General features: G+C 41.9%; 2 protein-coding genes across 2 annotated transcripts in view; both read left to right on the top strand.

Moving 5' to 3' along the window:
- The first annotated feature begins 1,100 nt into the window (after positions 1-1,100).
- LOC145549085 (uncharacterized) lies at positions 1,101-4,108 on the top strand. Its single transcript, XM_081600475.1, has one exon. The coding sequence runs from the start codon at positions 2,569-2,571 to the stop codon at positions 4,093-4,095; it is 1,527 nt and encodes a 508-aa protein (XP_081456601.1). The 5' UTR covers positions 1,101-2,568; the 3' UTR covers positions 4,096-4,108.
- Positions 4,109-4,297: 189 nt separating this feature from the next.
- Positions 4,298-16,649, top strand: part of myo15b (myosin XVB) — a 192,967-nt gene continuing 180,615 nt past the window's right edge. Inside the window, exons 1-5 of the mRNA XM_081600474.1 lie at positions 4,298-4,379; positions 9,263-9,327; positions 9,409-9,472; positions 11,043-11,152; positions 11,530-11,604. Coding sequence (XP_081456600.1) covers positions 4,350-4,379; positions 9,263-9,327; positions 9,409-9,472; positions 11,043-11,152; positions 11,530-11,604 — 344 coding nt within the window. The 5' untranslated portion in view covers positions 4,298-4,349. The remainder of the gene's footprint in view (positions 4,380-9,262; positions 9,328-9,408; positions 9,473-11,042; positions 11,153-11,529; positions 11,605-16,649) is intronic.

Here is a 16,649-nt window from a genome sequence, read left to right as displayed (position 1 = left end):
ACATCTATTTTCAATCAAGACATCACTTAAATAGGAGCTGCCTGACACAGTAAAGTCCACCAAAAGATCCTTAAAAGCTACACATCATGCCGAGATCCAAAGAAATTTAGGAACAATTGAGAAAGAAAGTAATTAAGATCTATCAGTCTGGAAAGGATTATAAAGCCATTTCCAAAGCTTTGGGAATCCAGCGAACCACAGTGAGAACCATTATCCACAAATGGCGAAGACATGGAACAGTGGTGAACCTTCCCAGCAGTGGCCGGCCTCCCAAAATTACTCCAAGAGCGCAGCGACGACTCATCCAAGAGGTCACAAAAGACCCCACAACAACTTCCAAAGAACTGCAGGCCTCACTTGCCTCAGTTAAGGTCAGCGTTCATGCCTCCACCATCAGAAAAAGACTGGGCAAAAATGGCCTGCATGGCAGAGTTCCAAGAAGTAAACCACTGCTGAGCAAAAAGAACATTAAAGCTTGTCTCAATTTTTCCAAAACACATCTTGATGATCCCCAAGACTTTTGGGAAAACATTCTGTGGACCGATGAGACAAAAGTGGAACTCTTTGGAAGGTGTGTGTCCCATTACATCTGGCGTTAAAGGAACACGGCATTTCAGAAAAAGAACATTATACCAACAGTAAAATATGGTGGTGGTAGTGTGATGGTCTGGGGCTGTTTTGCTGCGTCAGGACCTGGAAAACCTGCTGTGATAAATGGAACTATGAATTCTGCTGTCTACCAAAAGATCCTGAAGGAGAATGTCCGACCATCTGTTCGTGAACTCAAGCTGAAACAAACTTGGGTTCTGCAGCAGGACAATGATCCTAAACACACCAGCAAGTCCACCACTGAATGGCTGAAGAAAAACAAAATGAAGACTTTGGAGTGGCCTAGCCAAAGTTCTGACCTAATTCCTATTGAGATGTTGTGGTATGACCTTAAAAAGGCTGTTCATGCTCGAAAACCCTCTAATGTAACGGAATTAGAACAATTCTGCAAAGACGAGTGGGCCAAAATTCCTCCAGAACGCTGTAAAAGACTAATTGCAAGTTATCGCAAATGATTGGTTGCAGTTGTTGCTGCTAAGGGTGGCCCAACCAGTTATTAGGTTTTGGGGGCAATCACTTTTTCACACAGGGCTATGATGGTTTGGATTTTTTTTCTCCTTTAATAATAAACACCTTCATTTACAAATTGCATTTTGTGTTTACTTGTGTTGTCCTTGACTATTGTTTAAATTGGTTTGATGTTCCGAAACACTTAAGTGTGACAAACATGCAAAAAAACAGGAAATAAGGAAGGGGGCAAACACTTTTTCACACCACTGTATATATTGTTGAACAGTGGGGAAATTCTGGTGTCACAGCAGCAAGTGGGGATGCTTAGTGTAAAAAAAAACAACCTCAAAAGAATAAAAGACTACATAAGGACAAAATAATACTATACAGTTCTTAAAAAACAGTCCTCTGTCTTTACTGTCTTAGTATCTTCTCTTTCATCACATATTGTTAGTTTCTCCAGCAGCACCTCTCACCTTTCTTCAAGCATTCATCAGCTGGTCATATGAACAGCAGAGGACCAGGCTGATGGAATTAAATAATTTAGAAGGCAGTTTGTGTGCTTCGTCCAAAGCAGCTCACATGTATCCTTATTGTGTGCAAACACAGGCCTTTCCTCACACTGTATTGGATTTGTGATACTTTACCCTCTGTGCAATGCAAGGGAGTGGGATTTTTTTTGTGTGCCTCAGAACTATTGAGAGAGGGTACACATTTGTATTTGTGACAAAAACCATCGGGGAAAAGCCTGAGTACTCTGCTGCCTCCTAGCTATACCTGGATTTTACCTGAGAAGTTTGGTAAGAGATATTAAATTAAACTGAGTTCATAGGCTGCAGCATCTTGTAACATTTAGATTGATCTGAAAACAACTTTTTACTGTAATTTTTTGCACCATAAAAGGACAGGATTTTATTGGCACAAGAAGATTTAAATATTACTTGATGTGATGGATAAATTCTGTTTCTTTTTGAAAATGTAGATTATGTTTGACGTTTTTCTCTGGAGGTAGGTATTGCAGCTTTCAAGTTCAGTTAAACAATGCCACAAAATCTTGCCAAACATTGCACCTATGTAGATCTGATCACATTTGCCAAAAAATAGTCAAAGAACAAAGTTTTGGAACGGAGTACTGATCTGCTTTTTCTAAGCGTAATATATACGTTTGACAGCCTACTGTTTTTCACTAACCTTTTCAATGTTATTTTGATTGTGACTTTGTGTTTATATTAGAAAAACAACTAAGGATGTCTTTAAATTTATTTTCACATTTTCATCTGTGGTCTTAGTATTTTTTATTTTTGTCTTTCTAGATGATTTGATTTTATGATTAAATGAAAGGGTTCCTACAACTGAAGTTACAAGGCTGAAGACGAGATTCAAAGCAGAGCACAAGAAGACAAGAAAAAACAAGAAGTTAATCCAGGAGGACACTACAAATATTGCCTGTCACTAGACTCTTGAATACTGTAGAAAGCCTTATTCTAAGCCTGTAAAATAACACACAAAATGTTTAAAAAAGTGAAGACAAATAAGGAAGCTGAAAGGGAGAAAAAACAAAAGAGAAAAGCAGTTAAACAGACAGTAGAGAAAGAACCCAAACAAAAAACTAAAGAAAAAGGGAACATGAATCTACTGAAAAATAAACCCTGTTCTTTAACAGAAGCGGTTCAACCTCTGAAAGACCTTTCTATGAGTAGCATAGATGCACCACATAAGGAACTAATGCTAAAGATAACAGGAACAATCAATGCGAGGGTCCCTTCTGTAAAAAATGATTTAGATCAAGAACAAGAGAAACATAAGCCAAAAATGAACAAAGGTTCTGAAGACCAAAGTAAAATAATATATATAAAAGCAAAAAATGAAGACACCAAAGCTGTTCTGGAGCAGCTGGATGATGAAACAGTTGTCAAAGGTAGGGCACAGAGCCTACTGTTTGATAAAACCAAAATGGCATCCCTTGAACACAACACGAGAAAGGCGGTAATAATTTCTGATGAAGAAACTTTAGAGTGGGATGTGGGTGAAGGGTTATATTTGATACCCCCAAGAAAAAGATTAACACCTTTTTTCAAGATGACTGATTGGATTCAAAAGAAAATGCCACAAAAAATAAACTTGCGGAAGAAGATTTCTGCTCTGACTAAAGCAGTTGGTATAACCAGCTGGCTTCAAACCTTAAAGCAAAAACAAAGCAGCAGCAGTTCTGGGGACCAAGTTTTTAGACACAGGGTGGCTATGAGGATTGTCTGTAAAACCAGGGTAGCTAGTCAAAAAAACAAAATTTCTACAGAGAACAAACTTAAGAAAAAAAAAACCAGGCCCCGGGAAACCAACGGAGATGCCACAGAAGAAGTAGCAGTGGTCAGCGATAAAGAACTAGATGCCAAATATGCAGTAGTACTTCCTAGAGTGAAAAAACTGGCAAAGGTAAAGACAGCTGAGACACATAAGACAGTTCTTTTAGGAGGACACACTGCCTGCAAGGCCAAACCCCCAAAGCCAGGAGCTAAACTGGTACTTCCTTCCAAATCAGATCTCAGTCTCCTGAAGTCCATGAAAAAGTCATTGCTGGAAAATTTGCTATCAGATGAAGATGTGGAAAACAGGGGTAGTAAGTTTCTCAACAACTCAGAAAAATTATCCATACAAAAGAACATTACCAGTAGAGCTATGTTAGAAAACCAAGACAGAGTCAGTGTGCTACATGGTGCAAGAGACAAGCTAAAACCTTCTCAGATTAAATTTAGCAAGATGTCAGTGGGAATGTTAGGCAATGGACTAGCACAACCCAAGTGTGCACATACAGATGTAGAAGTGGCTGATCACACACAAAGGTCTGTATCTCAATGTTCTTCAAATGAAGTGACAAGTTTTGCAAAAATAGGTGTCTGTGCATTGTATGAAGAAGAAGCAGACCGAGAAGTTGCACGATTGATGGAGGGGAATGGATTAAATACTATTGCCCAGCCAAAGTTTCACTGGAATGGAAACAACCAGATGACTGGAGACCCTCAGGTGTGTATTCTTTAATACTATTTTCAATATTTAAACAAATAACTATTTGTTCTGATGATTTGACACCAAAGCATCATAAAATAAACGGTTGAATAAGTTGCAACTATCTGCAAAAATCTTTTGAGATGTAGACTTGGCTTCGGACAGAAAACTTGCTTCCCCATCAGACAGTTGAGAAGCTAACTAGGTGGACAGTCTATGATGATGATGGACGAGCTAGGACTCATAGTAGCAGGGGACACTGGGAATCGGAAGATCCAACCCAAGAGATGCTTGAGACTCAGCTAATTAGCACACAGGTATTGTTACCTTTTCTTTAAATATTTTTACCCCTTTGTAGAATTCCTCTACTTGACTGTTTTTGTCACACTTAAAGCTACGGTATGTAACTTTTGCCCAGGAAAAGTGCATTTCTGCAGATGGCATTTGTAGCACTAGGAAGAGGTGGATGAGCATGATTTTCTTTTTTATACAGTCTCAGAGGCGCCGCACAGGGGGGAAATGTTGGAACAATTCCAAGGGCCCCTGACCGACAAGGGGCCCTCCACAATTTTATTTTTTTTGTTGGTGTTCATAGAAATAAAAATAAAAAACTGCAAGCCTTTAAAAATTGTGACACTTTTAATGGATCACACAGACTCAAGAAATTGTAACAGCAGCTGTGCAGGAGGGTTCAATTAAATTTTTTGTCATGGGGCCCAAGATTCCTGGTGGCACCCCTGCTCATACCATACTATCACAATAGTGACAGATTTAACAAATATGTAAAAAAAAAAAAAAAAAAAAAGTTTTTACATAAAAGTTAAATACTGTAACTTAATGCTTCAAGTCAACAAAATGAAATCAACTATCAGACAAAATTACACTGAGTAAGCAGAAAAAAAGTCTCAAATGATTAATTAAGGAAAATAAAACTGTCCATACCAATTTGGGCAAGTTTCAAAACATTGACACCTCAACATTTTAAAAGCTCATGACATTTTTGCAACAGCTGCCCTTCTGGATTTGTGATATCATTTTCATCTCATCCAACAGTGTGAGAACATCAATGTGAAAATGCTGGGTAAAGACTGCTCAATAATGGGAAACAATAAATAAACGATGAATACATTATCTCTCCTTGGGTTGCCACCTTATTGTGGTGGAGCGGTTTGAGTGTCTCAATGATCCTAGGACCTATGCTGTCTGGGGCTTTATGCCCCTGGTAGGGTCACCTAAGGCAGACAAGTCCTAGGTGAGGGACCAGACAAAGTGCCCAGACGAAGACCCCTATGATGAACACAAACTTTGGACTTGGTGTTCCCTCGCCCGGACATGGGTTACCGGGGCCCCACTCTGGAGCCAGGCCTGGAGGTGGAGCACGATGACGAGCACCTGGTGGCCGGGCTTTTACCCATGGAGCCCAGCCGGACTTAGCCTGAAGAGGAGACATGGGTCCCCCTTCCAATGGGCTCACCACCTGTCGGAGGGGCCAAAGGAGTCGGGTTCATTGTGCAATGGGCGGTAGCCAAGGGAGGGGACCCTGGCAGTCCGATCCTCGGTTGCAGAAGCTGGCTTTTGGGATGTGGAACGTCACTTCTCTGGTGGGGAAGGAGCCAGAGTCTAGTATGTGAGGCTGAGAGGTTCCAGCTAGAAATATTTGGTCTCGCCTCAACGCATGGCTCTGGTTCTGGAACCAGTCTTCTTGAGAGGGGGTGGACATGCTTCCTTTCTGGAGTTGCCCGTGGTGAGAGGCGCCGGGCAGGAGTGGGCATACTTGTTGGCCCCTATCTTGGCACCTGTACATTGGGATTTACCCCGGTGAACGAGAGGGTAGCCTCCCTTCACCTACGGGGGTTGGGAGGTTCCTGACTGTTGTTTGTGCTTACAGGCCAAACAGCAGTTCAGATTACCCACCCTTCTTGGAGTCCAAAGAGGGGGTTCTGGAGAGTGCCCCTCCCTTGTTCTGCGGGAGGACTTCAACACTCACGTGGGCAATGACAGTGAGACCTGGAGGGGCGTGGTTGGGAGGAGCGCCCCCCCCCCCCCAATCTGAACTCGAGTGGTGTTCTGTTGTTGGACTTCTGTGCTCGTCATGGATTGTCCATAACGAACACCATGTTCAGGCATAAAGGTGTCCATATGTGCACTTGGCACCAGGACACCCTAGGCCGCAGTTTGATGATCGATTTTGTCATTGTTTCATCGGATCTGTGGCCATATGTCTTGGACACTCAGGTGAAGAGAGGGGCAAAGCTGTCCACTGACCACTACCTGGTATTGAGTTGGCTCCGGTGGTGGGGGAGGATGCCGGTCAGACCTGGAAGGCCCAAACGTGTAGTGAGGGTCAGCTGGGAACTTCTGGCGGAGTCCCCTGTAAGGTGGAGCTTTAACTCCCATCTCCGGCAGAACTTCGAACACGTTCCGAGGGATGTGGGGGTCTTTGAGTTTGAGTGGACCATGTTCCGTGCTTCCATTGCCGAGGTGGCTTACAGGAGCTGTGGCTGCAAGGTTGTCGGTGCCTGTTGCGGCGGCAACCCTTGAACCCATTGGTGGACACCTTCGGTGAGGAATGCTGTCAGGTTGAAGAATGAGTCCTATTGGGCCTTTTTGGGCTGTGGGACTCCAGAAGCAGCTGATGGGTATCGGCAGGCAAAGTGGAATGCAGCTTGGGTGGTTGCTGAGGCAAAAATTCGGGCCTGGGAGGAGTTTGGAGAGGCGAGAGAAACAACTTCCATACGGTTTCAAGGCAATTCTGGTCCACCATCTGACATCTCAGGAGGGGGAAGCAGTGCAGCGCCAACACTGTTTATAGTGGGGATGGTGTGGTGCTGACCTTGACTCGGGACGTTGTGGGCCAGTGGCTGGAATACTTCGAAGACCTCATCAATCCCACCAACATGTCTTCCATTGAGGAAGCTGAGCCTGAGAACTCTGGGTCAGACTCTCCAATCTCTGGGGACGAGGTCACCGAGGTGGTTAAGAAGTTCCTCGGTGGCAGGGCCCCGGGGGTGGATGAGATCTGCCCAGAGTTCCTTAAGGCTCTTGATGGTGTAGGGTGGTGTTGGTTGACGCGGCTCTGCAACGCAACATTGAATGGACATCGGGGCAGTTCCTCTGGATTGGCAGACTAGGGTGGTGGTCCCCCTGTTCAAAAAGGGGGAACAGAGGGTGGGCTCCTATTATAGGAGTGTCACACTCTAAAACCTCCCTGGTAAAGTCTATTCAGGGTCCTGGAGAGGAGGGTCTGTCGGATAGTTGAACCTCGGATTCAGGAAGAGCAGTGTGGTTTTCGTCCTGGTTGTGGAACACTGGACCAGCTCTACACCCTCAGCAGGGTCCTGGAGGGTGCATGGGAGTTCGCCCAACCGGTCTACATGTGTTTTGTGGACTTGGAGAAGGCATTCAACCGTGTCCCTTGGGGAGGCCTGTGGGGGTTTCTCTGGGAGTATGGAGTACCGGGCCCTTTGATACCGGCTGTCAGGTCCCTGTATGACCGGTGCTGGAGTCTCTTCCGCATTGCCGATACTAAGTCAGGCTCGTTTCCCGTAACAGTTGGACTCCGCCAAGGTTGCCCTTTGTCACCGGTTCTGTTCCTTACTTTTATGGACAGAATTTCTAGGTGCAGCCGAGGTGTTGAGGAGATCCATTTTGGTGGTCTTTGGATCGCATCTCTGCTTTTTGTGGATGATGTGGTCCTGTTGGCTTCATCAGGTTGTGATCTGCAGCTCTCACTGGAGCGGTTCGCGGTCGAGTGTGAAGTGGCCGGGATGAGGATCAGTGCCTTCAAATCCGAAACCATGGTCTTGAGCCGTGGTGAAGATGGAGCTGAGTCAAACAGCGAAGCTCTCAATTTACTGGTTGATTTACATTCCCACTCTCATCTATGGTCATGAACTTTGGGTCATGACCGAAAGAACGAGATTACTGATACAAGCAGCCAAAATGGGTTTCCTCCACAGGGTGGCTGGGCTCTCCCTTAGAGATAGGGTGAGAAGCTCGGTCATCCGGGAGGGACTCAGAGTAGAGCCGCTGCTCCTCCACGTCGAGAGGAGCCAGTTGAGGCTCGGGCATCTGGTGAGGATGCCTCCTGGTCACCTCCCTGGTGAGGTGTTCCGGGCACGTTCCACCAGGAGGAGGCCCCGAGGAAGATCCAGGACACGCTGGAGGGACTATGTCTCTTTGCTGGCCTGGGAACGCCTTGGGATTCCCCTTGAAGGGGCTGGAAGAAGTGGCTGGGGAGAGGGAAGTCTGGGCCTCCCTTCTGAAGCTGCTGCCCCCGCGACCCGACCCCGGATAAGCGGCAGAAAATGGATGGATGAATACATTGGTCCAGTGTTACAGTGTCAGTTAATTAAAACTACTTAATGTAACTGAGCAGGTATTTATCATATAAAAAAACAAACAAAAAGGACATTAACTTCTGCAACATTTCTGGTGGAATTTGGGAGTTTTTTTTAGATAATTATTAATTTGCAGGGATAATTATTAATTTGCAGGGATGCATTTGAGGAGAGCTTAACCACAAAGATTAAATCATAAATTTAAAATGTTTTATTATATCTCTGCTGAAATTGTTAAATCAAATCTATTTACATTCTCATTCTCAATAAACTTTAAAATTCTAGATCTATTGTCAGTTCAAATTCACAAATTTATGGGGTATGGATTGTTTTTTTCATGTATGTGCAACTGTGGTGGTCTTGGGTGTAGATACCGAATGGAGATTCAGGGAAAAGAACAGTCCCCTCAGGGAGAGATGCAATTGGGGATAAATGGCCAATCTGGCCACTGGAGTTCTGCTCACCTGATATTTCTGCAAACTGACAGGGGAGCAGGAGTCCCCCGAGGCTGCCCACTGAGGTGGAGGCAGGGTGTGAGATTTTTAACCTTCTCCCTCCCAAGCTAGACAGAACCAAGGAAACTACCAGTTAGTTACTGGTGTTGAGACCCAAACACCAATTTTCTTCTCTGAGAGTCACAGTGGATGCTCAACAGCCGAAGTGGATGTCACTACTATGCATAACGGCTTGATGAAGAGCCCAAAATGTACAGCCTATGTAGGAGAACTGATTGAGTAGGTAGATATGTCAATGCTAATGGACTCTGGCTTAAATATTTAATTGATTTCAGAAGACCTTAAGATGTCTACATTTGTGAAATAAATGGACAAATACAAATATTTATATTGTGTCTACTTTAGGTTTTGATGCCTGGCAATAAAATAACAGTTGAATTGGATGAGGTAGAAGATCTTACATACCTAGAGTAAGTTTATACATCAACACATACTTAGATTATTTCATTTCAACTATGCACTAATTTAACATTTTTGTTGAATGTTTTTAGAGATGTGTCTGAGAGCTCTGTGCTACTGAATCTGAAGAAGAGGTTTGACCGTGACTGTATTTATGTAAGTTCCATTGTTATTCTTAGCTTCTCAAATAAAAAAAATCTTAAACTGTAAGATTTGTATTTCTTACAGTATAAGAATTACAAATCAAGGAGTACTGGTAGCACCTTCTCACTCATTGACTGCTGGAGACGGGCACCAGCACCCTGGTGATCCCACTAGGGATAAGCATATAAAGATCCATCCATCAAAGGATGGATGTATGTATGTATGGATGAATGAATGGATGATAACACCTTTGCAGAGGGAGTTAAAGTGTCACTGACACAATAAATCTACAATTAAAAAAGATTAACTACTCTGTTTTCATTCTGTGAACACAAAAACTTTTAATAAATATTTTTCACAGAATACTAAAAATGCAGAGTGCCACTGTTTTTGCCTGTAGTAACTGGGTCAAACAACAGCGCCATCTTGTATCGTAATCAGGGTAAATCAAACCATAAACAACTAAGGCTGAATACGCAGCAGTGGAGGAAGTTGAGGAATTTATGTGCAGTTTTGGAGGAAGAAGCTGGATGGAGTGATGCCCTTATATGGGCATACACATATTTATATATTTGAAAATGATTTCTTTACTATTTAGCCTATGTATCTAGGAAAAATAACACGTCTTTGTGATTTTTTTAAAAATAGGGCCTTTATTTTTGAATTTAGAATTTGTATCTCCCAGGATACATTGCCTGTTTGGGGTATAAAAATTACACTTTTGCATGTTTGTAATAAGTTATGAAACACATTTTAAAATATAGTAAGCAATGAATTTACCTGACTTTGGTATGTTTTGCATTTAAAATATTTTTTAAAAATACCACAATTCAGTATCAATTCAATTTGTAAGCAGCATTTAACGAATGTCTAAGTGAGCTAACAAAAAAAATAAATTCAACCCTATCATTTTTATTAAGCATACATGTAGTGACAGTGGATTGGTAAAACTCTCCTTTAACAGGAAGAAACCTCCAGCAGAATCAGAACCTGACTCTGACTAAGCTGTTTAAATGTAAATCATGTATTTTAAAAATATATATATATATATTAAATTACTCTTAAAGAGCATTTTACAAAAGCAAGCCCTCTCACATCAGTATATATATGAAAAATAACAACTCATATCTCACAAAGTATGTCTATCCATAAGCGTATTAAGCAATGTGAAGTGCAGGTGGTTGATAGCACTCTTGTCTACAGCTTGTAAAATTTCTGTATCCTACAGGATACTAAACCCATTTAAGGGTTTAGAAAGCCGTTTATTATATGGCTCAAATAAATCTGGTTGCAGTTCTTCAGTACTTCCTCCACTTCTGTATATTCAGCCATATTGTTTATTGTTTGATTTAACCTTATTCAATCGTCTAACAGAATCAAAAATGTAACTCTTTACAATGGGCCCTTTGTCTAACAGCATGCAACTCTTTCTTGACCTTGGTAAAGCATCTCAACAATATACACTGTAATTTGTGTAGAAGCTTGTTGTAATTGTTTTTAGTTACCAGTAGATTGAATTCTTACTAAATTACTCAATCTTTGTGATGTCTTTGTACTTAGCAAATATTATATTTTACTCCAGACCTACATTGGAAACATCCTACTGTCCATCAACCCCTTCAAGTCGCTCACCATTTTCTCTGAAGAAGTGAGGCAGAAATATGAGGGCAAGGAGCAAAATAAAAACCCACCGTGAGCAGACTTTTCTCAAATTGTGCTTGCTTGTTTTCCTATATTTTCATGTGCATTTTATGTCATCTGGCCGTTTTTCTGTTTCTGTTTTTCAACAGCTTAACTTATCTGAGTCCAATATGCCTATTTCTTAACACCACACAGTATTTTCTGCTATAGTTTCGTACAGGATATTATTATTGTTCATCTTATTCTTTAACACTTTAACAACTTTTTGTGTGAACCTTTTTATTTGTTGGTGTCCCCTTTGCAGGACAGTAAAGGCAGTTTCTATTCTATTCTATTCTATTCTATTCTATTCTATTCTATTCTATTCTATTCTATTCAAAAATGTGTCCTGTGTTAGTGCTGATTTAAGACATGTTTATGTGCCTTAGCCATGTGTATGCCATAGCTGACTCCACCTTCCGGCTATCCCAGTCCTCAGCACAAGACCAATGCATCATTGTGAGGTACTAATGAAAATATAGTTTTGTAATTTTTTGTTTTTTTAGACATCTTTAGCATTCAGGACTTGGCTGCTTCCAGTCAATTTGTGAATGTCCTTTGTCAATAGTAACACAATTCAGCATTAATTTAAAGTTTTGGTTACATGGCCTGGACATAGGTGGGGAAAAAATCCATAATTATAGATGCAAATCTCTTAGAATCAGTCTAATGTGGTAACACAATCCAGCCTTGATTCTCAGTGATTGACTCATCTAGAAATTATTAATTTTCAGAGGTCTTTTTGTTTATGTGTTTTGACTGACTAGAATTTGTTGATAGTCCCTAAATGAAGGAACATAATGTTCATTTAGGACATGAATTCGCTCCAGGGAGAAAGCCATTGTGGTACTTTCAGCTGGGGTACTTTCAGTAAAGAGTAATTCCAACAGCTGAATCCATCTGTAATATATATATTTTTTGTGGCACCAGTGGTCTTTTTTCATTAGTAACTGGAGAGGAAGGAGGACAGAGAGAGAACGGAAACCATGCAGTATTTGGCCTGGGGTCAGGACTCGTACCAGTGAAGTGCAGTGTAGTACCACTCTCCACCTCCCCATCTGTAATTTTGATTGGCTTCTTAAATTTGTGATTCAAATGACATTCTTCAATCACAATCGTATTTAGGTAACAATAACAATTTAGCAAAATAAATAGTATAGCCTGCCCTCGGATTAATAATGACTGAACAGATTCTCAGTGCCTATGCCTCCATGTTAAGACACCAGACCCATGGTTAGGAGGAGAGGAATGGAACTGCTATTGCTGGGTTGCAGATGATGTAGTACCGACGTCCAACAATGCAGATGGGGGTCAGGAAGTAAACGCAGCCCGTTTATTTCTGTTGATTCAGCTTCACAATGCCTAAATTCTGTGTCATGTACGGTTATTCCAACTATTCTAATAGAAAGAAAGATAAACGTTATTCTCATGTTATGACGGTAGTTTTTTGTACACCCTTGTCCCTAGTGGGGTCAGGAGGGGTGCTGGTGCCCATCTCCAGCAAATGTTTTGGGCGAGAGGCGGGATACACCCTGAACAGGTCGTCAGTCTGTCGCAGGGCAACACAGAGACATACAGGACAAACAACCACACACACACACACGCACGCACGCACGCACGCACGCACAGGAGGAAGCCGGAGTACCCGGAGAGAATCCACGCATGCGCAGGGAGAACATGCAAACTCCATGCAGAAAGACCCCGGGCCGGGAATCGAACCCAGAACCTTCTTGCTGCAAAGCAACAGTGCTGTAGTAGGTAGGGAGTTAATAATAATTAAAAAGAAATTTACTGAAGAAAGACAAGAAAAGTGGATCCACAATCTATTACCTTGATAGTGACCTTGAACAGTAATGTTCAACAACCCAAACAATCATGCTACAATGTTTGTATTTGTGTGAAACTGAGTCTTAACTTTAAATGAGTTGATTCTCCTGGTTGGCTCTGTACGTTTCTGAGGGTTTTTTGGCTTCATAATGGCGTGTTTGATAACATTTGATAACAATAATTAAAACTTCTTAATGTTTGACATTGTCTAGCAAAATCTACCTAGACTACATGGCTACTGCATTAATATACCAATGAGCTACTGTGAGCTGTAGTTGGCGATATGTTTGCTGCTGAGCCTGATCATTTATGTGGCTAAAACAAACATTGTTTTTAGATCAACTTATAAGTAATGTGTAACTTCACCTGGAGCACTGTTAAAATTATTTGAAGGCACAGAATCAGCTCAGTTGGGTCCACATTCTCAGGTGAGAAAGACTCTCATGGTGTAAATAATGTTTTTAGCTATTGTAATTACACCTAAGAAAAGTTAATTTAAAGAATGTCATGTATATGTGTTTATGTATTCCATTTCAAGTTGGGGTGCACTGATTGCAGTTTTCTGACTGCCTACTGACTTATCTACTCATTTAGATTTTTGCTGATACCAATTGTTTTTGTCTGAAATATTGCTAAATATAGCAAGAAAGTTGCTGGGTTGGCAATGGTGGGGTCACTATTGTTAACTGCAAACATGCAGACACGAAGTGGTGAGTTGGTCTGTCCTTCATGGAAGGACAGTGGGTGAGTTTTAAATCTTTGCTGAGATCGATAAATTATGTGGCTACGATTAGCTTCACATACAAGCAAGGGTGTATGAACAAGTTTTGGGGGGACACATATCGGAAACTCGACAGATCCATAGCTTGAGCAGAAATGTCAAACAATCAACAATCAACAATCAACGTGTTACTCTAATCTGACCCCATGTAATGTGTAATCTAACGCGTTACTACTTACAATAAAATAATCAGATTAAAGTTACATAGCAAGTCACTGTGTTACTATATTTGTAATTTTTTTTTAGTAAACACGTATTGTTGCTTTCTTCTTTTTTCTTGGGGAGATACGTTTCATGTGTAACACCACTTACTAGTAAGTAAAAAATACTTACTGCATTCAGTACTAGTAAGAAAAAAATACTTACTGCATTCAGTAAGTATTTTTTACTTACTAATGAGCCATGGCTCACAAAAGGTTGAAAAACACAAACTGTTGCAAAAAAGCCTAAATGTTTTTTCTCCTGTCATTTCAGCCACAAACATTTAATTAAAAATATCTACTATTTCTATCTCTACCTCACTGTGATTCTCTGCATCCTGATGTCCCTGCATGGATTCGTGTATTTACAACAGACGCTACAGTAATGTATATTATCAGATTGTGAATTAACTAATGTTTGTTACTCTGCAGTAGTAAGCCCCGCCTACGTCTCACCACTCGGACTCGCTACTGCCCAGTTCTCTGTCTAACAGGTCCGGAAAATCCCCAAAACTTTGGTCTTACCCTAAAGATAGTTTATGGAGGATTATCTAGTCAAACTGGGGGCGGAAAGGACTTGTCTAGCTCTAACTACCTTCGATCCAGAAGTTATGACCCTTTTCAGTTGAGGAACAATCAGCTGAGTAGCCCTCACAGCTGCATAACCCCTACAACCACTCCTGTTAACGGTAGATCCTCTCCTAAAATAACGGCACTTGTTAACGGCTAGATTGGGTTTAGTGACTTAGATTTAAGTCCCAGGGTCATTATTTTAACACTCACCAGAGGAAAACACAAAGCCACCATATCTCTAGAATCATGTATGCTAATTTCACTACAATCAGGGGAACCAATAATGATTAAAAATGACACAATTAAATTCACTGTCCACAATTCTCATTAATATTTTAGAATATGACTTTATTAAGCAAGCTTTAGCAGGGGCAAATGACAAGCAGGTTTATTTTCCAAAGATTATGAAATTGGTAAAAATATAATAAAATCAATTTAAAATCAATCACATCCTGTCCTCCTCCCTATCCCTAACCTGTGTCACTAAGTTCTCTGAGCGAGGCTTTGGGGGGGCAGGTCAACTCATACCTGATGGCACTTGGTCTCGGCAGCTGTAATCTTCAGATATCCTTGGTCAAAGTCTTTGTCCAGACGGAGCAAAGTCCTCTTTCAGAAGAGAAGCAGAGCAGAACTGTCCGTTGTCCTTCTAACGTGCAGAATCTTTGTCATCCAATGACCTCTGTTGCTTCTCCAAGTCGGCTGCAGTAGAGTGGAGAACGTTGGGTAGAGGCAGAGGAGCTGGTCGGATCAGGAACCAGGGTCGGGGCTGATGGAACTCGTCCCTTCTTGGCGGCGTGAAGTTTTTGAGCTTCCCTTGGTCCTGGGGTGCGGTCCTCTGCTGGTCTTCAGCCTGCGTCCTCTTGTTGGCGCCTCTTCTGCGCCACGGACAAAGAACCACTTCCCTCCCTTATCCCCTGGTTTTTATACTCTCTCAACCCATGGTTGTTTATGGGAGAGGTCTACGTGACTTTCTAACCATCCCGCTGACTGTGGAAAGTCCCAACTTTCCCCAACCATCTCCTCCCTCATGACTCATTGCAGCAACTCTCTTTGGTACTTCCCTTTTTCTACTGGCCATCTGTTTCCCCAGCACCTCCGCCCAGCTCAGTGTACTAATTGCAACACAGTCTTTCTACATTTCGTCTCTGTAATTCATCACAAAACATAATCAATTTGTTACTTTATCAACCTATTACTTCAGTATGACTCTTCCTCACTCATCATTCCTGATCTTTAATAATTAATGATCCTTATACAACAATCAAGTTATTACTGTTAACTCAAAAGGTACAAACCTAAATTTCCATAATGCATTATAACATTTTAACTAATCAAAAATACAGAACATATATTTTGATTATACATTACAGACATTCTTACTTTCACATGTGTATTATATTTTATACTTGTTTCTCTTAATCATCATTAAATCAATATACAAGATTTGCTGTTATTTCTCTGGCCTTTATTCCGTTTTCTGCGTGTACCTGGACAGATCTCACATTCTTGTACCAGTTTTCACGACACCCCCTCCGTGAGATCGGACGGTGCTTCGCAGAAAACACAAGGTACGACTACCAAAAGTCCAATTCATCACCACCATGGATAGTTAGGATGTCTCTTTCGTAGTAAGTCTCGGGAGAAGATGATGGCATCCAGGTGTCCACAACCTCATACTCCGTCAGATGCGATACGCATCTGACGGAGAAACCCAGATGTCGGTGTCCAGCTCATCAGCTGCTGCAGAGCTGTATGGCTCGGAGGGATCGTGGCGCTCCAGCTGAGGCGGTGAAGTTGGAGAGGACTCATCAACCGCCAAATCCTGCGACGGTGCCGCTGGAAAGCCACAGCATCCCTCGAATTCCTCCAGCAGGTCCTGGAAGTCCACAGCAAATGAAGCAGACTGCATCTGGCAAATGCAGGCTACGGAGGAGCTGACATTGCTACTCGGATCCTTGAGTGATGGGAAGGGTGCATCATCGGTCTGGCACGCTTGGTGAGATAAGCCGAGAAACTCAGTTTGGGTACTTTGTACGTGAGTTGCAATGCTGACTTGTCACCCAACGTCGACAAACATATCAGGAGACGCCGGACAAACTGGTGGAATGGGGTCACCCACTGCTACCAC

The sequence above is a fragment of the Poecilia reticulata genome, chromosome 19 (assembly GCF_904066995.2).
Source record: "Poecilia reticulata chromosome 19, P_reticulata-male-v2, whole genome shotgun sequence".
NCBI lineage: Eukaryota > Metazoa > Chordata > Actinopteri > Cyprinodontiformes > Poeciliidae > Poecilia > Poecilia reticulata.
Note: the sequence above shows the minus strand (reverse complement) of the source record. Positions and strands in the feature narration are given on the sequence as shown.

Bases quoted from the DNA above. Each gene is read 5' to 3' on its own strand.
- LOC145549085 (XM_081600475.1), top strand. From the start codon at position 2,569: ATGTTTAAAAAAGTGAAGACAAATAAGGAAGCTGAAAGGGAGAAAAAA.